At 38.4% G+C, this 18,632-nt stretch overlaps 1 protein-coding gene across 1 annotated transcript in view; it reads left to right on the forward strand.

Annotated features, from left to right (window-relative positions):
• Positions 1-18,632, forward strand: part of Lrp1b (LDL receptor related protein 1B) — a 1,950,158-nt gene that overhangs the window by 1,406,546 nt on the left and 524,980 nt on the right. The window contains exon 32 of the mRNA XM_051166335.1: positions 1,188-1,337. Within this exon, the coding sequence (XP_051022292.1) occupies positions 1,188-1,337 (150 nt within the window). The remainder of the gene's footprint in view (positions 1-1,187; positions 1,338-18,632) is intronic.

Here is an 18,632-nt window from a genome sequence, read left to right on the forward strand (position 1 = left end):
TGCAAAGTAGAGCCTTGAGGACATAGACAAACTGCTCATTTTAGAAAGGATTCTCTATAAATGTGTGTGTTTACTTAATTCTTTGTACTACCTTAATATAATTCGACAGAGAGCTAAGTAAGGGGCAAGTGCTGCCAATTATAAAAATTCAGTCGCATATCTGATTTCTACCAAACAAGGCATATCCAACTGGCATAGAGCCTATAGAACGGCCATGCTGATTCTCTTAAACAAATTGCCAGGTGAGGACATTCAACACCAACTGTCATACCTGACTGTACTATTATGATTATGAATATGATTATTATTATTATTAGCAGCAGCAGTAACAGTAATAGTTCTTATTGTTGTTGTAGTTGTTGTTTTCTTAACTAGTAGTTAAAATAAATCATCTAATGTAGCCATAGGAAACAATACTTAAAAACTATATCTCTATGATGCCTGATCTTTTGCACTGTGGTTTTTTTGGGAAATCTCTCCTGATTCTCCCAGAAACAGACCCAGTTCAGAGATAAAATATCGTGCAGGTGAGCAGTGGTTCTTGGTGAGCGGAACAGCACTGATATCTTAGTGCTACCCTGGCTTTTGACTCACCAGAGTCAAGAACGGTTGCAGTTAAATCTTACCCTCTTTGTGCATTTGAATTCCTGTCATCTTTCCTACCTTCTCTCTCTTTTTATCTTCTCCCTTGGTCCTCTCTCTGTTGTTTGTTTGCTTTGAAGGGACTGTTTGTGTCTTATTTATACTCTTGGTCAATTGCAGGAACAGTTTGCTGCAACACTTAAATATGTGTCCCTAAGCTTCTGTACAGTGGCTTTGGTGGCCTACATAGATGCACAGTGTGAACTCTGATTGTTTGGGACATGGCAGCAATTGCAGATATCTGTTCTGAGCACACAGATCTCTTAGCTTCCTGGGTATTAGTCTCCTTACCTGTAAAACGGAAGCACCATTCCTCTCAATACCACCAGTACTGTTACCAGTATCTACTGTGAAGTTGCCTATAAAAGTCTAATGCTCTCAGCTACCTAAAACACCTTATATCTAGCTTCTCATTAGCCAAGTCTTATTTTCCAAGACCAAAATGTGAATTTTCAACCTATTTTTCCCTCTAATCAAGAGATGGTAAGTGAAAATTGCCATTTGACTGACTGTTATTATGTTTAAGTTGTTTCATTTAATTACAGGTCTGTCGATAGACTACGTTGAAAATAAGCTGTATTGGATCAGTTCCGGAAATGGAACCATAAACCGATGCAACCTGGATGGTGGTAATTTAGAAGTAATAGAGTCAATGAAAGAAGAATTAACAAAAGCTACAGCCTTAACCATCATGGGTGAGTGCAGTGCTTCTGCAGTGAGGGTGAATCTTATTGACTAGGAGTTGATTAATTATGACCTACTAAAATCCTAGCAAAGTTGCTCTTTCATTTGCATCAATGACACATGCAGTCTGAATATCTTTGTGACTTTTCTTCCTTATTTTTTTTTTTTTAGCTTTCAAAAACACACCAGTACTTAGTGCTGGTATTAAAACTAACCTCACTTAGTATAATTAGCAAACAGGGACTTAAAATTATAGAAATTCTACTTTCTATAGTATTTCTGTCATTCCACCTGTCCATAAATCTATTATAAAGTGTACGGTGGTTTCTTTTTGGCCTCTTTTGGTAATTATTGCTCATGACAACATGTACAAATTATATGATACAATATATTGATGGAGAAATATTTTAAAATTTATTTCCTAGGCTACTATGTTATAATACCCGTTATTTCCACTCCTAAAAAATGAATTAATAAAAGATATATGTGTTAGCAAATGTCTTTTCTCCAGCACATAGAAGGCTGAGGAAGACTCTGCCTTCTAGCCTAGCCTGAGCTACCTAGTGATTTTGAGAGCAGCAAGCGCTGTGCCACCTACCTAGTGAGTCAGACTATGCTACACTATAATGCGAACTCTCACACAAAAGAGCCAATGATCTTCCATTGCCTGTTTGAAAGATCATTGGTATGACTTTCACACATACTCTGGTGCCTCATATTTGACCATGTCCCCTGGAGGGGGTGGCACTCAGAGGAAGGATAGCTACAAAGTTAAGTGTATATGACATGTCCAAAAAAGAATGGATCCAGGAAGGGAAGAGTCTGGAATAATTATCCGGCGTGACTTGGGTAAGGTCTGCCTTTGTAGCAAAAGGTGGGTGAGGTCTGTGTCCACAGATAGAAACAACTCACCAAGATATTAATAGAATCTACTCCTAGCCTTCTGGGGAAGAAAATGGGTACTTGATCTCCTCCATTGAGAAACATCCCTGTGTTTTTAACACTCCTGGTTTCAGCAGTGATCTGAGCGCACAAGGACCTTTACGCCTCCAACAAGCTTTTCAGTGGCTTTTCCTCTGATGATCTTTCTGTTCTCTATCTTACCTATTGACACATTTTTTCCTCAATTATTTCTTTAACTTGAGATTTTCAAAACAAAATTTTCTTCAGGAAAGATATTTATACCTATAAATGAAGAATCACTGATTTCTTATTTTCTGGCATGTTGGGGATCTCCTATGCCATTCATACCTGTTATTAGTCAAGCTTAATGTTCTTTTGACATGATGAATAATAGAAAAATCATAAAGGAATACAGTCTTATTTTGGCTCTTGGCTTCAAAGATTCACTTTATTGAGGCTAACTGCATTGATTTTGGGATTGTGCTGGGTATGATCACCTCATGGCAGGGAGAAGCAGCAACACAGTGGCAGCAGGGCAAATCAGAGCATTCAAGGACAAGCCCCCAGTGACCAGCCTGTTGGACCATGATGATAGCCCACTATCACTTTCTTGTCCATTCTGATTGGGAATAATCTGTGGATTATGTGTGACTCCTCAAGATCCAAAGCTTTCTGGAAAAAACAGGACAGAAATGCCCAGGACTTGTTCTAGATTAATCTCCTAAGAATTTACTTCATTCAGGGTGCTCAGCACACAATGTCACATAGCACAGTGTTGTCATTGTTGTCATTCTATATGAATAGACATACAGTCATGTGATGAACATACACAGATATACTCAAGTCACATATATACATATAAAACACTCATGAATGATTCCAAGGTTGATAAGAAAACTACATTATATATTCCCCTTGCGTTTGTACATACACAGACACATGCACACAAACTGTATCCAAGGCTTACTTTAAGGTTGAAACTTAACAATTGTCCCTTAGGATAATTTTTGTTTGCTCAGTTTTGTGAGACAAGGTCTCACCCAAGATTGACCTCCAACTCACCATAACTTTTGGTCCTCGATCCTCCTGCATCTATACCCCGAAGGCTACATTAGCAAGTGTGTGCTACCCACTGCCTTCTACACGATGGATCTGTTACTTATATGACCCAGCATTGTCAAAGCAACGGTAACCTGTTCTTCCATGGGTACTTTTGCATATGTTAAACTTCAAGTGAAAAATATGAAAATCGGAAAGTCTCAGAATAATCATTTGCATTGTGTTCAAAGTGTAATTCCTTCATAACTTATAAAATCAAACCAAATTATCAAACATTATTTAGAAAATCAACAAATGAGAGAAAAATGTTAAAAATATCATAACACATCAAAAATTGACCTTTTACTCCCCCAATATTATGCCCTATATATGATATAATAACATGCATTATACTATAAAAGCGATGACATCTTGATAAATTAAAGACTTCAGTAGCTTCCACTTCTACTGGCCCTACTGATCCATTTGTGAGTAGGAAACCAACGCAAAACATACAGAACTTGATATTGTGGATACAATCTCCTCTATTTTGGCAAAAATGGGCATAGTAGTTTTGTTCACTTACAGTGTGGAAGAAATGTTTGGATGGTTGAAAAACCCTCGGTTGTGTCAGCACTGTAGATCCTCTCAGAACAGGAGTTGGGAAACACTGAAGGCCCTTAACAAAGAATGGCTGTGTGTGTCTGCTCCTCCCTGACAGCAGAGTTTTACCTAAAAATCTCTGAGGAGCACACTCACTGCTTTTACCAGCTCATGTGCCAAAATGTAAAGACCACAATTAAACAGAAGTGGCATGGGAATTTTTCAGTTCCCCAGCAAGCTCTGGTCTCACATTCTGGGCAGGCCTCCCCTGCTTCCTCACAGTCCTTACTCTTACAGTTTGAGGAAGAAAAGAGCAATGGTGTGGACCGCTACCTGCTGAGGATGAATTCTGTAGCGAGAAGAAAAAAAAAAAAAAAAAAACCTTGAAACAGTTGCCTCACTGTGGTCCAGCAGATTACATTACTTAGAATGTTTAAACAGGAATTTCCACACAGTGGTACTGAAATTGCATAACCTGAGAACAAAGACGCTGTCTTGCTGCAAGGGGACACATGGATACAAGCTCATACTAGCTCCCAGTATGTAACAGAGAGTAAATAACTGACAGTTATTTTTAACTAAATTTAAGAGTGGTTCTCCTCCAGCTGAGATAAAATGGTGTTCATACAGTTTTTACCAATTTTAAGTTTTCAAACCTTGTAAGCTGTAACCACTGGGGTATCTGAGTTTAACTTACAATAATGCGCACACATAAACTGCAGAGAGATTGGAAGTGATGAATATCTGATACTGCCCAAATCAGCACAAAGCCATTATCTGATGGGTCTGCAAACCAATGTGACATGCAGGAACATTTAGACAAAGCTTTCAAGCATTTTCACCAATGACTTCACATTTCTCTTTGTAAAAAGTTAGGACTGGGAGGAAGACTCAATTGCTAAACTCCTTCCTTGTCATATAAACATGAGGACCAAAAAAACCAGTCCTCACTACCCAAGTAGCATGTGTGGCTCAGTGGCCGAAACTTGTAATCCAGTGCTAGGGAGTGTGGTTGGGGGTGGGGGTGGGGGAGTGGTACAAACAGACTAGACTCTTGGCACTTGCTGGCCAGCAAACCTGATCTGTTTAATGAGTCCCCCGTTAGTGATAAATCATGTTTCAAAAAATATGATGGCATCTCCTGAGGAGTAATACTTGAGATTGACCTCTAACCTCCAGGTGCATACATAGAAAATGCAAATGCATGCGGGTGCGTGCGCGCGCGCGCGCGCGCGCGCACACACACACACACACACACACACACACACACACACTGATTCCTTTTGAATAAACAGAGTGCTGGTTTATGACTCTGAGACAAACATAAATGTATGAGGCTTCCTGCTTGCCCTCTTTCTTGGAACACAAGCTTTGGCAAAGCCAGGCCACCTGTTACAAGAATTACCCAACAAACCCAGCGGAGAAGAGCAAGCAGATAGAAACAGATGTTCAGCCCACAGCAAAATCCGTGCTCCGTCTTGGAAGTGGGAGCTTTGACTGGTCAGAAACTCTGTAGATTAAAGAACAAATCGCCAGCCTTAAAGCAGCCTCAAAAAGAATCAGAAAACCAGACCCATTCACATAGATGTTTCTAAATCCTTGGCCCAAGAGACCATGTGAGATAAGAAGCCTTTATTGTGTTAAGCTGCCAATCCATGGGGAATTTTGTCAGACAGCAGTTGATTAACTCATTTGTATGGTACCCTGTCCAGAACATTCATTCTTTTTGAACAGATTCAAATGCCTACTGAAATCAGGCAGAGGGTCAGGAAGTCGGGATAACAAAGCCAAATCTTCCCTCTGTCAGAGTAAATGCGAACTGAGCCTAGGCTTCAATATGCTTAGGAGAGAGCAAATATCCCCTGTAAGATAGTGTACTTTTCAGCCGTAATTATTTTTATCACAAGAAATATTAACACTTTGTACCAGACATTTCAATTCTAAAGACAAATAGTACCTTTATTAAGATCTCATCACTTTAAAATATATGCAGAGATCATTCATTTTTTAGGAAAATACCATTCAGTTATTTATGCCGTGAGGGTTGATAGACAAATGACATGAAGTACCCCACCATGGCTAGTTGACTGAACCCAGACTAGACCTTATATTTTGCCTGAGGTATAAGCTGATGGAGACATGTTCTGCTTCTTTTTTTTTCTTTAAATTTTTTTATTATTAATTTATTCTTGTTACATCTCAATGGTTATCCCATCCCTTGTATCTTCCCATTCTTCCCTCCCTCCCATTTTCCCCTTATTCCCTCCCCTATGACTGTTCCTGAGGAGGATTACCTCCCCCTGTATATGCTCATAGGGTATCAAGTCTCTTCTTGGTAACCTGCTGTTCTTCCTCTGAGTGCTATCAGGTCTCCCCCTCCAGGAGACATGGTCAAATGTGAGGCACCAGAGTACATGAAAAAGTCATATCCCACTCTCCACTCAACTGTGAAGAATGTTCTGACCATTGGCTAGATCTGGGTAGGGGTTTAAAGTTTACCACCTGTATTATCCTTGGCTTCTGCCTCTTTTTGAGATAAACCCCGAGAAAAGAATATAACTGATAGATTCTGAGCTCCTACTTCCAACAGCAATAGCCATTTGAGTAATTCATTGTTTCTTTCACTACTCCAACAACTCTGTATTATCACGTATTCTATATGCCACCCAATGCTGTATATGGAGAGAAGAGCACCGACTTCATAAAGCTTACCCTGGGAATGTGGAAGGTAGATAAAGAAGAGGATAAATCAGTAAAGGATACGAGGGTTAAGATTGAGGGAGGAGTTGAAGACAGAGCAAGGGCATGAAGAGGTGACGGCACAGACGATGATTTTAATGAGGCCTTACTCAGGACATTAAGATCTGAGGAAAAGCATGAAGAGATGGTACAGGAAAACTATACAAGTGCCATTTGAGCTGACCGGACTGCTTAAGTCATTTTATAGTTTTATGCTGCAAAGCTTTTTTTTTCTGTAATTTCTAATGACTCATTCTCCATGACTGTGATAGCTTTAGATATATTTTCTGCATTCTGCCCTTGAGATTCAGGCTCGTCTGCACTTCCTCTGTTCTCCACTGAGTGGGGAGTTCACTTGCTCAAATGTAATTTAGATTTTGTGTGTGGTGACTGAGAAAACTGTTAACATCTTTGAAGCTGTGTCCAGCAGATGACTGAACGTCACATTCTTCCAGTTTCTAATGACAATCTTGTCAACTTTCTATTCTTAACTACCAGAAATAGCAAATACAATGTTACATCCTTCAAACATAACAGCTAGAAGCTGTAAATAATATCAGCTACCGTTATTCTTGTTTTCTTCAACTACCTGTTTCAGATGCAATTTTCTATTACATATGTGCTAGTTGCTCAGTGGTAAGTGCCTTTGTGTGGAGGAGGACTGTTGCTAGGGCTTGTGGTTTGCTTAATGATTTTATATTTAACATAGTATTCCTTTTCCCTATTCTCAGAAGCAGTTTGAAAATAAAATGCCTATAGATTTAAGCTAATTAAAAATGAGAAAAATCAATTTGTGAAGTTGAGAAAAATATGAAGGAAACAAACATATTGGCAGAAATAAGCTTATTGATATTTGCAGAAAATTAAGAAGTAAATCATAAAAGAACATCATGGGTACTACTGTGTATCTTACACTGTTAGAGTTGAGCAGATAGAAGCAAATGTGGCAAGTCATAGAAGGGAGACAGAATTACTGACAGTACACAGATCCACAGGAGCCAGTGTGTTTGCATAGGAAGTCACTGAAATGTAGATTTAAGGATCAGCCAACTATTTAATCACTAGAGATCCTTATTTAATAAATTATAAAGTGCCATTTAATAATTTATAAGGTTTTGCTAAGTTAAGAGTTCTGAGTCCACATAACAGATGGGTTATAAGCTTGAACGTGACTTGCATACCTTACTCCCATATATTTTGAGCTAATTATTCATTTAGTCTAATACTCTTATTACATATTAAGTAAATCTCTGTAACCCAATATAAATAATCACTTAAGCATATATATATATATATATATATATATATATATATATATATATATATGTATTAAGAACAAGACAGGCTAGATGGATTTTATAAAATCATTTTCCCCTCATATTTCTGATGGATGGAATCCAAAATCTGTATGGGACGACCAAATTCTAAGAAAGGTCTTCTCTCTTGTTTCTGATGCCTTCTTCTTAAAATAATGTTATTATCACTGTGTCTGTGGGTGGGGCATGTTGCCATGGGCTGAGTGTGGTGGTTAGAGAACAGCTTACACTGTGGAATGTCTCCTCAGATGCTTTGCTTTACATGTATTCTGAGAATCAAACTCAGACTGTCAGGCTTGTGTAGCAAGGACCATTCTCTGACCCACCTCGCTTGTCTAATCCATATCTATCTCCTTTTAAAATACAAGTAACAAAGACTCAGTCAGTTCCATTCATTATATGATTTAAAAAAAAAAACACAGAAATAGGGTTACATAAGAAGGTCTGGACAGTTGGATCTGCTGTTGAGAATCCTCTTTCAGAAGACCCAGATTCAATTCTCAACATGCATGTGGAAGCTCACAACCATCCCTAAAATCCAGTTCCAAGGTATCTTATGCCATCTTCTGTTCTTCTCAGATATTAAGCACATACATGGTACTTATTCACACCTTCTGGCAAAACAGTCATAAGAAATTCAAATAAGCAAATCTTTAAGAACATAGTGATATAATTATTTAAATTCTTGTTTTGAGTTTTTATATTTTTATTGTCTGAGATTAATCTGAGCCCCTCATATTTTAAATAACCTATTGCTTTATGGGCTGTGAACCACATCATTACCCACAGAACCCAGGGGATTTGGTCAAAGTGTTCAGCAAAAAGTGCAGCAGTTTTTCTTGGTGGCTTTGTTCTAAGAAGTGGAGCTGACATCCCCTTTTATATCAGGTTTGATTTTAAGATTATACCTTTTAGAACTATGAAAAACACTATCTTATCTTGGGAAACTAGTAAGAGGGCCAATAATGACTAGTTAGCCAAGGTTAATTAAGTATTTTGAGCAAAAGGAGGGATCCGGGCTTTCAAATTCATCTGGGCTTGGAAATACACTGGCAATACAAGAATGAAATATGCAAATCACTGTGTAAAAATGCAAGTCAAAGTCTGAGGTTGTTGGGTTTCATTTGTGAAAACATGTTTCCAGTGATGGGAACAGCAGGTAGGCAAGTTATATAAATAACGGTATATTTTGCTGTAGGTTTCAGGTGCTGTCTGATGACATTCTTGCCTTTTGGCAGGTATAAGCTAATGGTCTCTGAACACGCTCTAAATGTTTTCTCTGAGGGGATATTAGGTCAGACAAGGGTGAGTAAAGATGCCTACATAGGGACCCATAGATGGCCCAGGATAGGTTGGCTTCAGCTCTGCAGTTTTCCAGATGTTCCCAATCACAAAGGTACAAGCAGCCAAGCAGGCTTTTAGAATAGTCAAAAGAAATGTGGCTGCTTCTGGGAAGTTATTTGATTCTTATGCTTTCACCTCACAGTTTGCTAAAGAGTCAGATTATGTTCTAAGCAACTGTAATTACATTTTTTTATTAACTTGTTCTTGTTACATCTCAATGGTTACCCCATCCCTTGTATCCTCCCGTCCCTCCCTCCCTCCCTCCCATTTTCCCCTCACTCCCCTCCCCTTGTGTTCTTGGAAAACATACAGCATCCAGTCAGCCATCTTCAAAACACACAAGACTTTCTGACGTGCTCCGAGAGACATCTAGGATTGAAAATAGGAGTTGTCACCCCGTTTTCTGAAATCCAGGCTCAGGGAGTGGATCCAAGTCAGTGTTGTTTTCTGTAGTGACTCTCTCTACTTTTAGATATGCTTCAGCTGTGTCAGGGGCACTGCTGTGGTTCTAAGCTTGGGTCCTGACTGGGCAGTGGGGGAAGTATCAGTGCCCCGTGGGACGATGTCCAACTTCACCTTTACCGTGATTTGATATTTTCCCCTCCACTGAACTTACTTGTAATTTCCTTAATATAAAGTATGCCTTTCATTTCTCATTTTGGGGAATTGAACTAAGGGCCTTCTGCATGCTTGACAGGTACTCTGTAAATTAACAATATACCAGAGTAGCAGAATACTATATATTCTGTTTCAGTAATGCACACAAACATATTTTTTCCATTCCATAGTCTGAGACCATATTTCAAAAGTATATAACATAGTCAACACCTAAAAGTAGCATTTTAATAAATAGAAAAAGGCATATGAATAAAGAAAATTGACCATCTAGTTTAAAAAACATCTGCAACTATGATCCTAATTATATTTTAAAAGGAAGAAAATGTTCATTAGAATGACCACAAGTGTAAATGTCAAGGTTTATTGAAATAAACATTAGTATAAGAAGCAAGATATATATCTATATCTATATATAAATGTCTGGTATGATGCTTATATATATTATAAGCACACATGCAATAAAGAAGGAGTATATTGCATAGTCTTTGGTCTCAAGGGAATTAAACATCTTAATGGAACAAAGGCTATTAAAGTACTAAAGTACTAAGTATACAGAAAACAAAATGTTCCAAAATAAAACCGTCATATTGGAAGTGTTTTAAATTATTAAGGGTAGTCTCACAGCTAGACCCAACAGCATTATCTACATTCATAGTAATAATGGATAAATTAGCAACTACAAAGATTACTCTTGCAGAGGACTGAGGTTCTAGTCATAGCACCCACATAGTGACTCACAATCTTCTATACATTTAGTCTAGGGGATCCAGTGCCTTCTTCTGACCTTTTTGGAGACCAAGCATGTGCGTGGAGCACATACAGGTAAAATATTAATACATATAAAATAAAGTAAATAAATCCAATATTTAAAAAAAATATAATTGATGATCTATATCAACAAAAAATTCTAATTTACAAAAGTGGTGCACACCTTTAATCACAGCACTATTGAGGCAGAGATAGAAGATCTGTGAATTCAAGGCCAGCCTGGTAACAGAGTTCCAGACATCCAAGCCTACACAGAGAAATTTTCTCAAAAAACCAAGCTAACATCTAAACAAAAAAGTGGTACTGCACACAGTTCTCACAGAAATTCCCCGGAGAAGGACCATTAACAGTGCTTCCTCTAGAGGTCTAATTGAACTGAGCCAGCCTAAATTAATTGCTCAAGATTACATGATTTACAGATATGCTATGAGCTGTCTTAGTCAGTGCTGACGCATTAAAGCATGCATTCCTTGAGAAATTTGTTCTGTCTGTGCACTTGCATTGAGTCAAGTATACATTAAGAAGAATATAAAAAAGTTATCTTTCCATGCTACTAGTAAAAACATAAATTCTTAAAAAAGATAAGACCCCTCAGATACATCCATTATAAAACAATAACCAAATATAGACTAAAACATCCAAAAAAGTGAATTTATACAGTTACTGAAAGTGAGATTACCTTCAGTTATAGAGTCACAGTGAGACACCACAGATTGAATCATTTGGTGATAGAAATGTATTTCCTCGGAATTCTGGCAATTGGACAGTCCAAATTCCAGAGTTAGGTGGAGGGCTGGGGCTGTAGTGGTCAAGAAATTACAACATCCTGAGTTCAGCCTCTAACACTGAACGCAAAGTCAGCTCTCTGAAAGTTTGACTGGATTCCTGGTAAGGATTCTTTCTGCTTAAGAGAGCAAGATGCCCAGTGATTCCTCTAATCCTGTCATGAGGACCTTTCTGATGACCTTAACTCAAACCCCTCACCTCCCAAACATCCAGTATTCAAGTATTTCAAATGTGATTATCTGTAGTCACAGTTTCAACACACAATTAGGTCAGATGAAAATGAGCACAGTTTAAGTCACTCTAAAGGTCTGATTATATATTGATGTATTTCCAAAATATAGCTTTAATTTCAGATAACTAGATTTTAAAATACTGTACAAAATTGTTCATTCTTTATCACACATCTGGAAGCTTTAATATAATTTTAACCACTATGCTGAATTATTTATCTTTGTAGCTGTTATTTGAGAGCATCTAATTTTACACTAATTTACACATTAGGGCCAAGTGACATAGTAACCATGCCATGGAGATAATGTGATTATAGAATTACTTGTGTAAGAAAGTGGGGGTCACCTGTCGGCAAAGCTGGGTTTCTAATATATCAACCTCCATTTCCATACAACAGTTTATTCTTTCTACACCAGAGCTTATTAGTGCTGGGTGACTGTTTCATGGGGACATTTAACGCATTCTCAGATATGCTGGCCAGTACCCTTCAGGTGTACACCATATTCCTGGGATTAATATTGTGATAAACATCTCAGCCATACATATTTACAAAGCTAGTTTTTGTGATTGTTGGCTCATTACTGATGAGAGACAGACACAGAGAGAGAGACAGATAGACAGACAGACAGAGAAAGACGGACAGACACAGAGAGACAGAGATATTACTGATGACTGGGTATAAATGACTGAAGAGGTCAAGCTGTCTACTACCACTCCTGCCTGAAGTCCACTTGCAAGCTGTCCTCTGACCTCCACACATGCACTATGGTACCCAGACCCAAAATATCTTTTTAAAATTTAATTTAAGGGAAAAAAAATTCAGGATTTCTCTCATCTTACTTTTGTACTTAAAGATTGTCCTATATTGCACAAACTTCTCAAATCCTGCCAGTGCTGAGGGAGCTGACATACCGAAAAGGGCGGTTTGTGAGAAAGATCCACCTGGAGATGATTAGAAGGAAACAGTCAGATATGGAGGGAGTGCAGGTAACTTGGGGCAAGCAAGCAAAAATCTACGTGATCTTAAGTACAATCTTAAGGCAAGCAGCTCTCCCTGGGAAGTGTCATTTACATAAACATCTCAAGGAACTTGAGAAAGGTCACTTATATCTATAAATGAACAAATAAAAGGGAAATAACAGTGCAAATTTGGAATCAAACATGGCATATTTCCTGCGTTCGCTACATTCTCATTGTGAAAGCTGACTAAAGTAGAAGAGTGATCCTCAGAGAGCAGGAAGTGAGCAAGGGGCAGGTAGAAGAACAGTGGGTGGGCAAGTTTGATGGCTGTATGTTGTATACAAGTAAGGAAGCATTACAGCCAAATCTAATTTGCTGTAACATAATAAAATTTAATGAAATTTTAAGAAATTCAAATTTGTTCTGGGCTTATATCGCAGTCCTGGAGCTACAACATATGTTAAGGATGTTAGAGGTCCGGGTGTTATGATTTAGTAGCTGAAGATACCTTTGCTGGTGGGATCCAAGGGATACCACAAAATCACACCATGCAGCTCTCATGGTAGACATTTACTGGGGTGGTAGCAGAAGGTGCGGGCTGTCTCTGAGTGAGGGTGGAAGGGGAAAGGAGCTGGAGAGGAGACACTGGCTTTTCTATAAGGAGATATAATGAATGTGCATAGGGAGGGTACTCAAAACTCGTGGCAACAGTGGAAATGTGTCACATGTCGGTAGCTAATGAGGAAGTGTCCTGCAGTCATTAGGTCCCTAAGGGTAGACCATTGAGTAATAACACTGCATGTGTATATGTGTGTTTGAGTGAGTGTGTGAGTGTGTGTGTGTGTGTGTGTGTGTGTGTGTGTGTCTGTCTGTGTCTAAAAGCCATGATCCTTCCACTGTGTGGAGCCAGATGATCAGGAGGACCATGTGAGCTCATCTGGTTAGGCAGAAGCTGCTTCAGCTGCTAAGTTATCCCTCAGTGGCCCTAACTTCATTTTCAGTGGCATTGCTTTGAAGAAAACATAACTGTTCATTTTGCTTGTGCAAATGCTCCCAGTACAGACCTTGCTTTTTCTCTCTAGCACTTTAAAAACATCAAATGTTTAGGATGGTTTCATGGACCTGCTGAAATAGAGAATTTAGTCCAGAAGATTGGTGAGGGCTAGCTAAGGGGAAGGCTCCCCAGTTGATGCCTGGGAATGCAGCTTGATTGCTGATGATGAAGTTACCTCTGTTCAAAGCTTCCCCTTATTTCTTGTCTATTATGCTCAGAATTGTCACTAATGAGTATATATTTCTATAGGAATGAGGAGGGATTTATAGTTAATATAAACATGTCAAGTCATTATACTTAAAGCTTATATAAATAATAAACCAAAACTTCAGATCTTCTATAATTATAAACTTGAATATTTGTGTTTACAAAATACTATTTCATCAGGTAAAACTATATATCTTTCAAAAATCAGCTCATTTATAAAAACATTGCTGTTTGGGGAGGCACTTTCTTGATTCCAGTTTTCTGAAGCCATGTACTGACACACATCACTGAGCAGAAAATATGAATAGACCATGAGGCATATGACCACAGACTTATTGAAAACAAGTCCTCAAAGCAAGAAGTATAATTCCAGCTGCCCCTTGTTTCTGGGATATATGAAATATCATTTGAAATTATATTAGGCCTTTTTATAAATATTAGAATATCGAGTCACTGGTATCTAAACTAACTTATCATAACAACTTTTCATCAAAGATCCAGTGATATGGTAGTTATACTTGAAGAGCGTGTTTCTTGTCCACGTGTGATTCGATAGGTAGAATGCACTGTTTGTCCGTTCGACTTTTGGAGACAGGTTCCTCTGTGTAGTCCTGGCTCTTTAGCTCAGGCTGGCCTCAAACCCAGAAATCTGCCTATCTCTGCCTCCCAAGTGCTGAGATTAAAGGCATGAAGACATCTTCTTTTAAATGCACTATAATTACACTATGCATTTTCGGCAATTTTGTTTTTAAATCGCGGGTGATGTTACTCTCTGGTATACTCTCAGCAATGTCACTTAGCTCAAGGAGCTTCAAATACACCTACCTACATTTTCTATGCCATCAGTCTTCTAATTGCCATAACACTATTCATTAAAGTAACAGTAATATATGATGTATATCCAGGCAATTTGCCCAGCACTAAGTACAGAGCATAGTTGTCTTCTCTAAGTACTCAACCAGCATTAATAAAAAGTAATAGCCCATCAAAATTTACATTAAAAGTCTATGAGAAATCTCTAAAGGACTATATGTGATATTTTTCTAGCAATTTTAGTCACCTTAAAAAGCTGTGTTCTGACATGTTGCTGTTCTTAATGCTAATTGTCTAGCAGAATGGATAAACACAAGCTGCGGGCTGCATCATGGCACTTTTTGTAATCAAATGATAATTAGTGGCCAGAGAATATTGTCATTAACATAAATAATCAATCATCACAGCTTTGTCATTCCTCAAGATTTAAGTTGCGACTCCCCCATGTGAGCTGCTGAATGGTAACAATCAAGAATCATTTTCATAATGAAGATTTATATTGTTCAGTGTTTAGACTATTAAAAATACATGTTTGAGATGCCTATTTTTGAGATAAGGTAGCAATTATTATAAATTACTTTGAGTCTCCATTTTAATTTAAACAGGAATGGTAAAATACTTAGAAAGGAAAGAACAGAATCTTATTATTTACAACAGATTTGGGTGTAAGAATAATCTTCTTTTGTACTTGTGGAAACCTTCCAAAACTCTGTTCCTGAAAGCATCGGAAAAACAAGTCTCATATGTATGGGAATCTTTTTTCCTAAGCATAGATATTTAGAACAAAATCTAATGTACTAATTAGCTTGATTACAAAGTTAATACAAACAGTGAATAGTAAAATATACCAATTTAAACTTCATGCATTGATGTAAATAAGGTCTGTCTCTCTTAGAATGCTTTATTGCTCTTTCCCCACCATGCTTTTGATGTTTTAATATATGACACAGGCTTCAGGATGACATGAAGTGAGGTAGGTGGTTTATATTTTTATTTATAAATATGGCTGATATTTTGTACTTTGCATGTGATAGTAAACCAAACACTGATGGTTTTTTTTTTCTTCAGAAGTTCTCTAGCAGACTTGTGTTGCATATAACTATCAATCACAACATGCAATTATTTATATTTCCTCATTAAGTCAAGGACTAGAACTTTATATATCAGAAGTAGTTGATGACCTCTTGGCATATTTTAGTTCCTGACCCCACAAGTCTGTGCTTTGATGTCATTGTTAAGTCCTTGGACTTAAGCTTGACAGTCAGTCTGATCCTCAAAATGACTGCTAACTGCCTAAACATAGGCATGTAGAACTTACAATGTAGAGACTCTGGGCCAGGGACTAGCTTCAGTCCTGATTGGGACAATCAACTTTTCAGATTATAAGCACTCAGAATAATACATAATTTATAAACCACAAAGAACTATTTGTAAATTTTCCTTTTAGTATTTTTAGAAAAAAGAGGCAACATGTATCCTTCAAAGTACTATGTACTCAGATTTTTAGGTTGTATTTTTTCTATATCATTTTTAATGCAAATAGACTAAGTATGAACAAGATTCAAGGGCCAGTAGTGGGACTTTTCAGTTTGATAGATGTTAGATTTGAGCCAGGGGTGGTGGTGCACACCTTTAGTCCCAACACTAGGAAGGCAGAGGCAGGTGGTTCTCTGTGAGTTGGAGGCCAGCCTGCTCTACAAAGAGAGTCCAGGACAGAGAGGGATCTATGTAACAGAGAAACTCTGTCTCAAAAAACCAAAGAGAGAGAGAGAGAGAGAGAGAGAGAGAGAGAGAGAGAGAGAGAGAGAGAGAGAGAGAGAGAGAGAGAGAGAGAGAGAGAGAAAGGAAGGAAGAAAGAGGTGAAAAGAAAGAGGGTGTTACGTGACTTATAATTGATTTTATGAGGACAGGTTAATTAGTGTTAATGGTAAGTGGTAAGCTAATACTTGTGTCATGCTAATATTTTAATTTGTGAACAAAGATTTCGAAAGCTGGGTTCCTTCATCAGCTACAGGACTGCTGCCGTTAGTGGGGAAAGACTAGAAACTGTCTGTAGTAGAATAATCTTTTTTATGTCTTTCTTTGTTAAACATAGACCATGTAAGAGCTGCATGGGTCAGGGAGATAGCCCAGTCTTAAGTACTTGCCGTTAAACTATGAAGATGAGTTTGACTTCTACAGCTCACATACAAAGTATGGGTGTTGTGTGTCATGGCAAACACCTGTAATCCCAGCACTGGGGATGTGGAGAAGCCATAGAGCACCTGGCTAGTGAAATACTTTCTTAAGTGAGACAAGTGGGACTGCTGTACACACACACACACGCACTCACACACACACACACTCACACACACACACTCACACTCACACACACACACCTACCTACAAGGGCACCCACAAGAACATGTAGCCACACATGCACATATGTGAATGTTGGATAGTTCCCATTTTCCTTAGCCAAATTCTGTTTTCGACAGTTACTTGACAAGCCCTGTAGAATGTTTGCTTCCTTTTTAAAAGTCCATGCATTTCTAAGTCGAATGAAAAAAAAAAAAATTAAAAAAGAAAAAGAAAGGACATGACTGTTTCTAGGTATGGTGGAGAAGAAAGTTTACTATGGATATGTGGAAGAGCATAGCTAGCACCAGAGACATCTGGGAGCATCCAGAGTAGACAACCAGACTGAACTGGGATATGTTAAGGAGAGAGGGGGAAAAAAAAGAGGAGGGGGAAACATAGTACAGCAGTCAGGAGGTCAAAGGTAAAGAAAGGGCGCTGGAGAGATGGCTCAGAGGTTAAGAGCACTGACTACTCTTCCAGAGGTCCTGAGTTCAATCCCTAGACACCACATGGTGGCTCACAGCCATCTATAATGTGATCTGATGCACATTGTATACATAATAAATCTATTTTTTTAAAAAGGCAAAGAGAGGCAAATAACCAAATATCTGGGTTATAAAAGGAAGAGCTTCCGGGGGAAGGGAGGCCCAGCCCCTGGGGTGGAGAGTTCAGAGTAGAGGGTGGGGAAGACCAGCCATACCCTGTAAAAGGGAGAGGCTGAGAAGTGCTAGGAGTACCTGGAGTCAAGGTCTACTTCGATATGTCAAATAAGCACCTCAGCTGTTTGTCCTTGGTTTGAAATTTAAAATAGGCCATTCCCAAGCAAATTAAATCTTGATACTTCATTTTCTTTTCGTCTAACTTGTGTATGTGATTTCTGTTTGTGAGATTTCTATTCAAAGTTTGGCCCTGCTTAGTGCGTATGATGGTTAATTTTCACTGCCAACTTGATTGGATTCAGGTGTGCCAAGGGTCTTAGCAAAGCACCCTCCTGGCAGTGTCTTTGAGAGTGTCTCTTAGAGGTTGGTTTGTAAAGTAGGAACTAAGGATGGGGGTCGGAAGGAACCATCTGAAGGATATACCCTGTTGCTACAGGAGTTTTTTTTTTCTGTTTTGTTCTACCACAAGCTTCCTGTGTTGTGTTTATTCTCATCTCAGGGCTGCAGTAATAGAAATAAGTGTCCAGGAGTTATGGTTGCATCCCCTATGCTGATTTCTTTCAGGATAACATGGTAACTGTATCATGTCAAAAGCCCCATCAAGACAGGGCTCACAACTACAATATCAGCATTCTGGATGGTGAGATAGGAGGGAACCTAGGCTACACGGCGACTTCTAGGACAGTCTGGGCTACAGGGTGAAACCCCTTAAGTAAGATAAGAGCTCGTTTAAAATCCCAAATATAAACATTTCATTTGTGAATGCTGTTGCAATCTTTATTCCAGATTAGCACTCTGATTTTTTTCTAATACACTAAATCCATATGCAGTGGATTTCCAGGTAAGAAAGTGAGGCTCTGGAAGCAATGAATTACTGGCACTTGCTGAGATGTCTTCTATAGGAGGAACATGTAGTTTTACTCATTT

This window comes from Acomys russatus, chromosome 24, assembly GCF_903995435.1.
Source record: "Acomys russatus chromosome 24, mAcoRus1.1, whole genome shotgun sequence".
In the NCBI taxonomy this organism is placed as follows: Eukaryota; Metazoa; Chordata; class Mammalia; order Rodentia; family Muridae; genus Acomys; species Acomys russatus.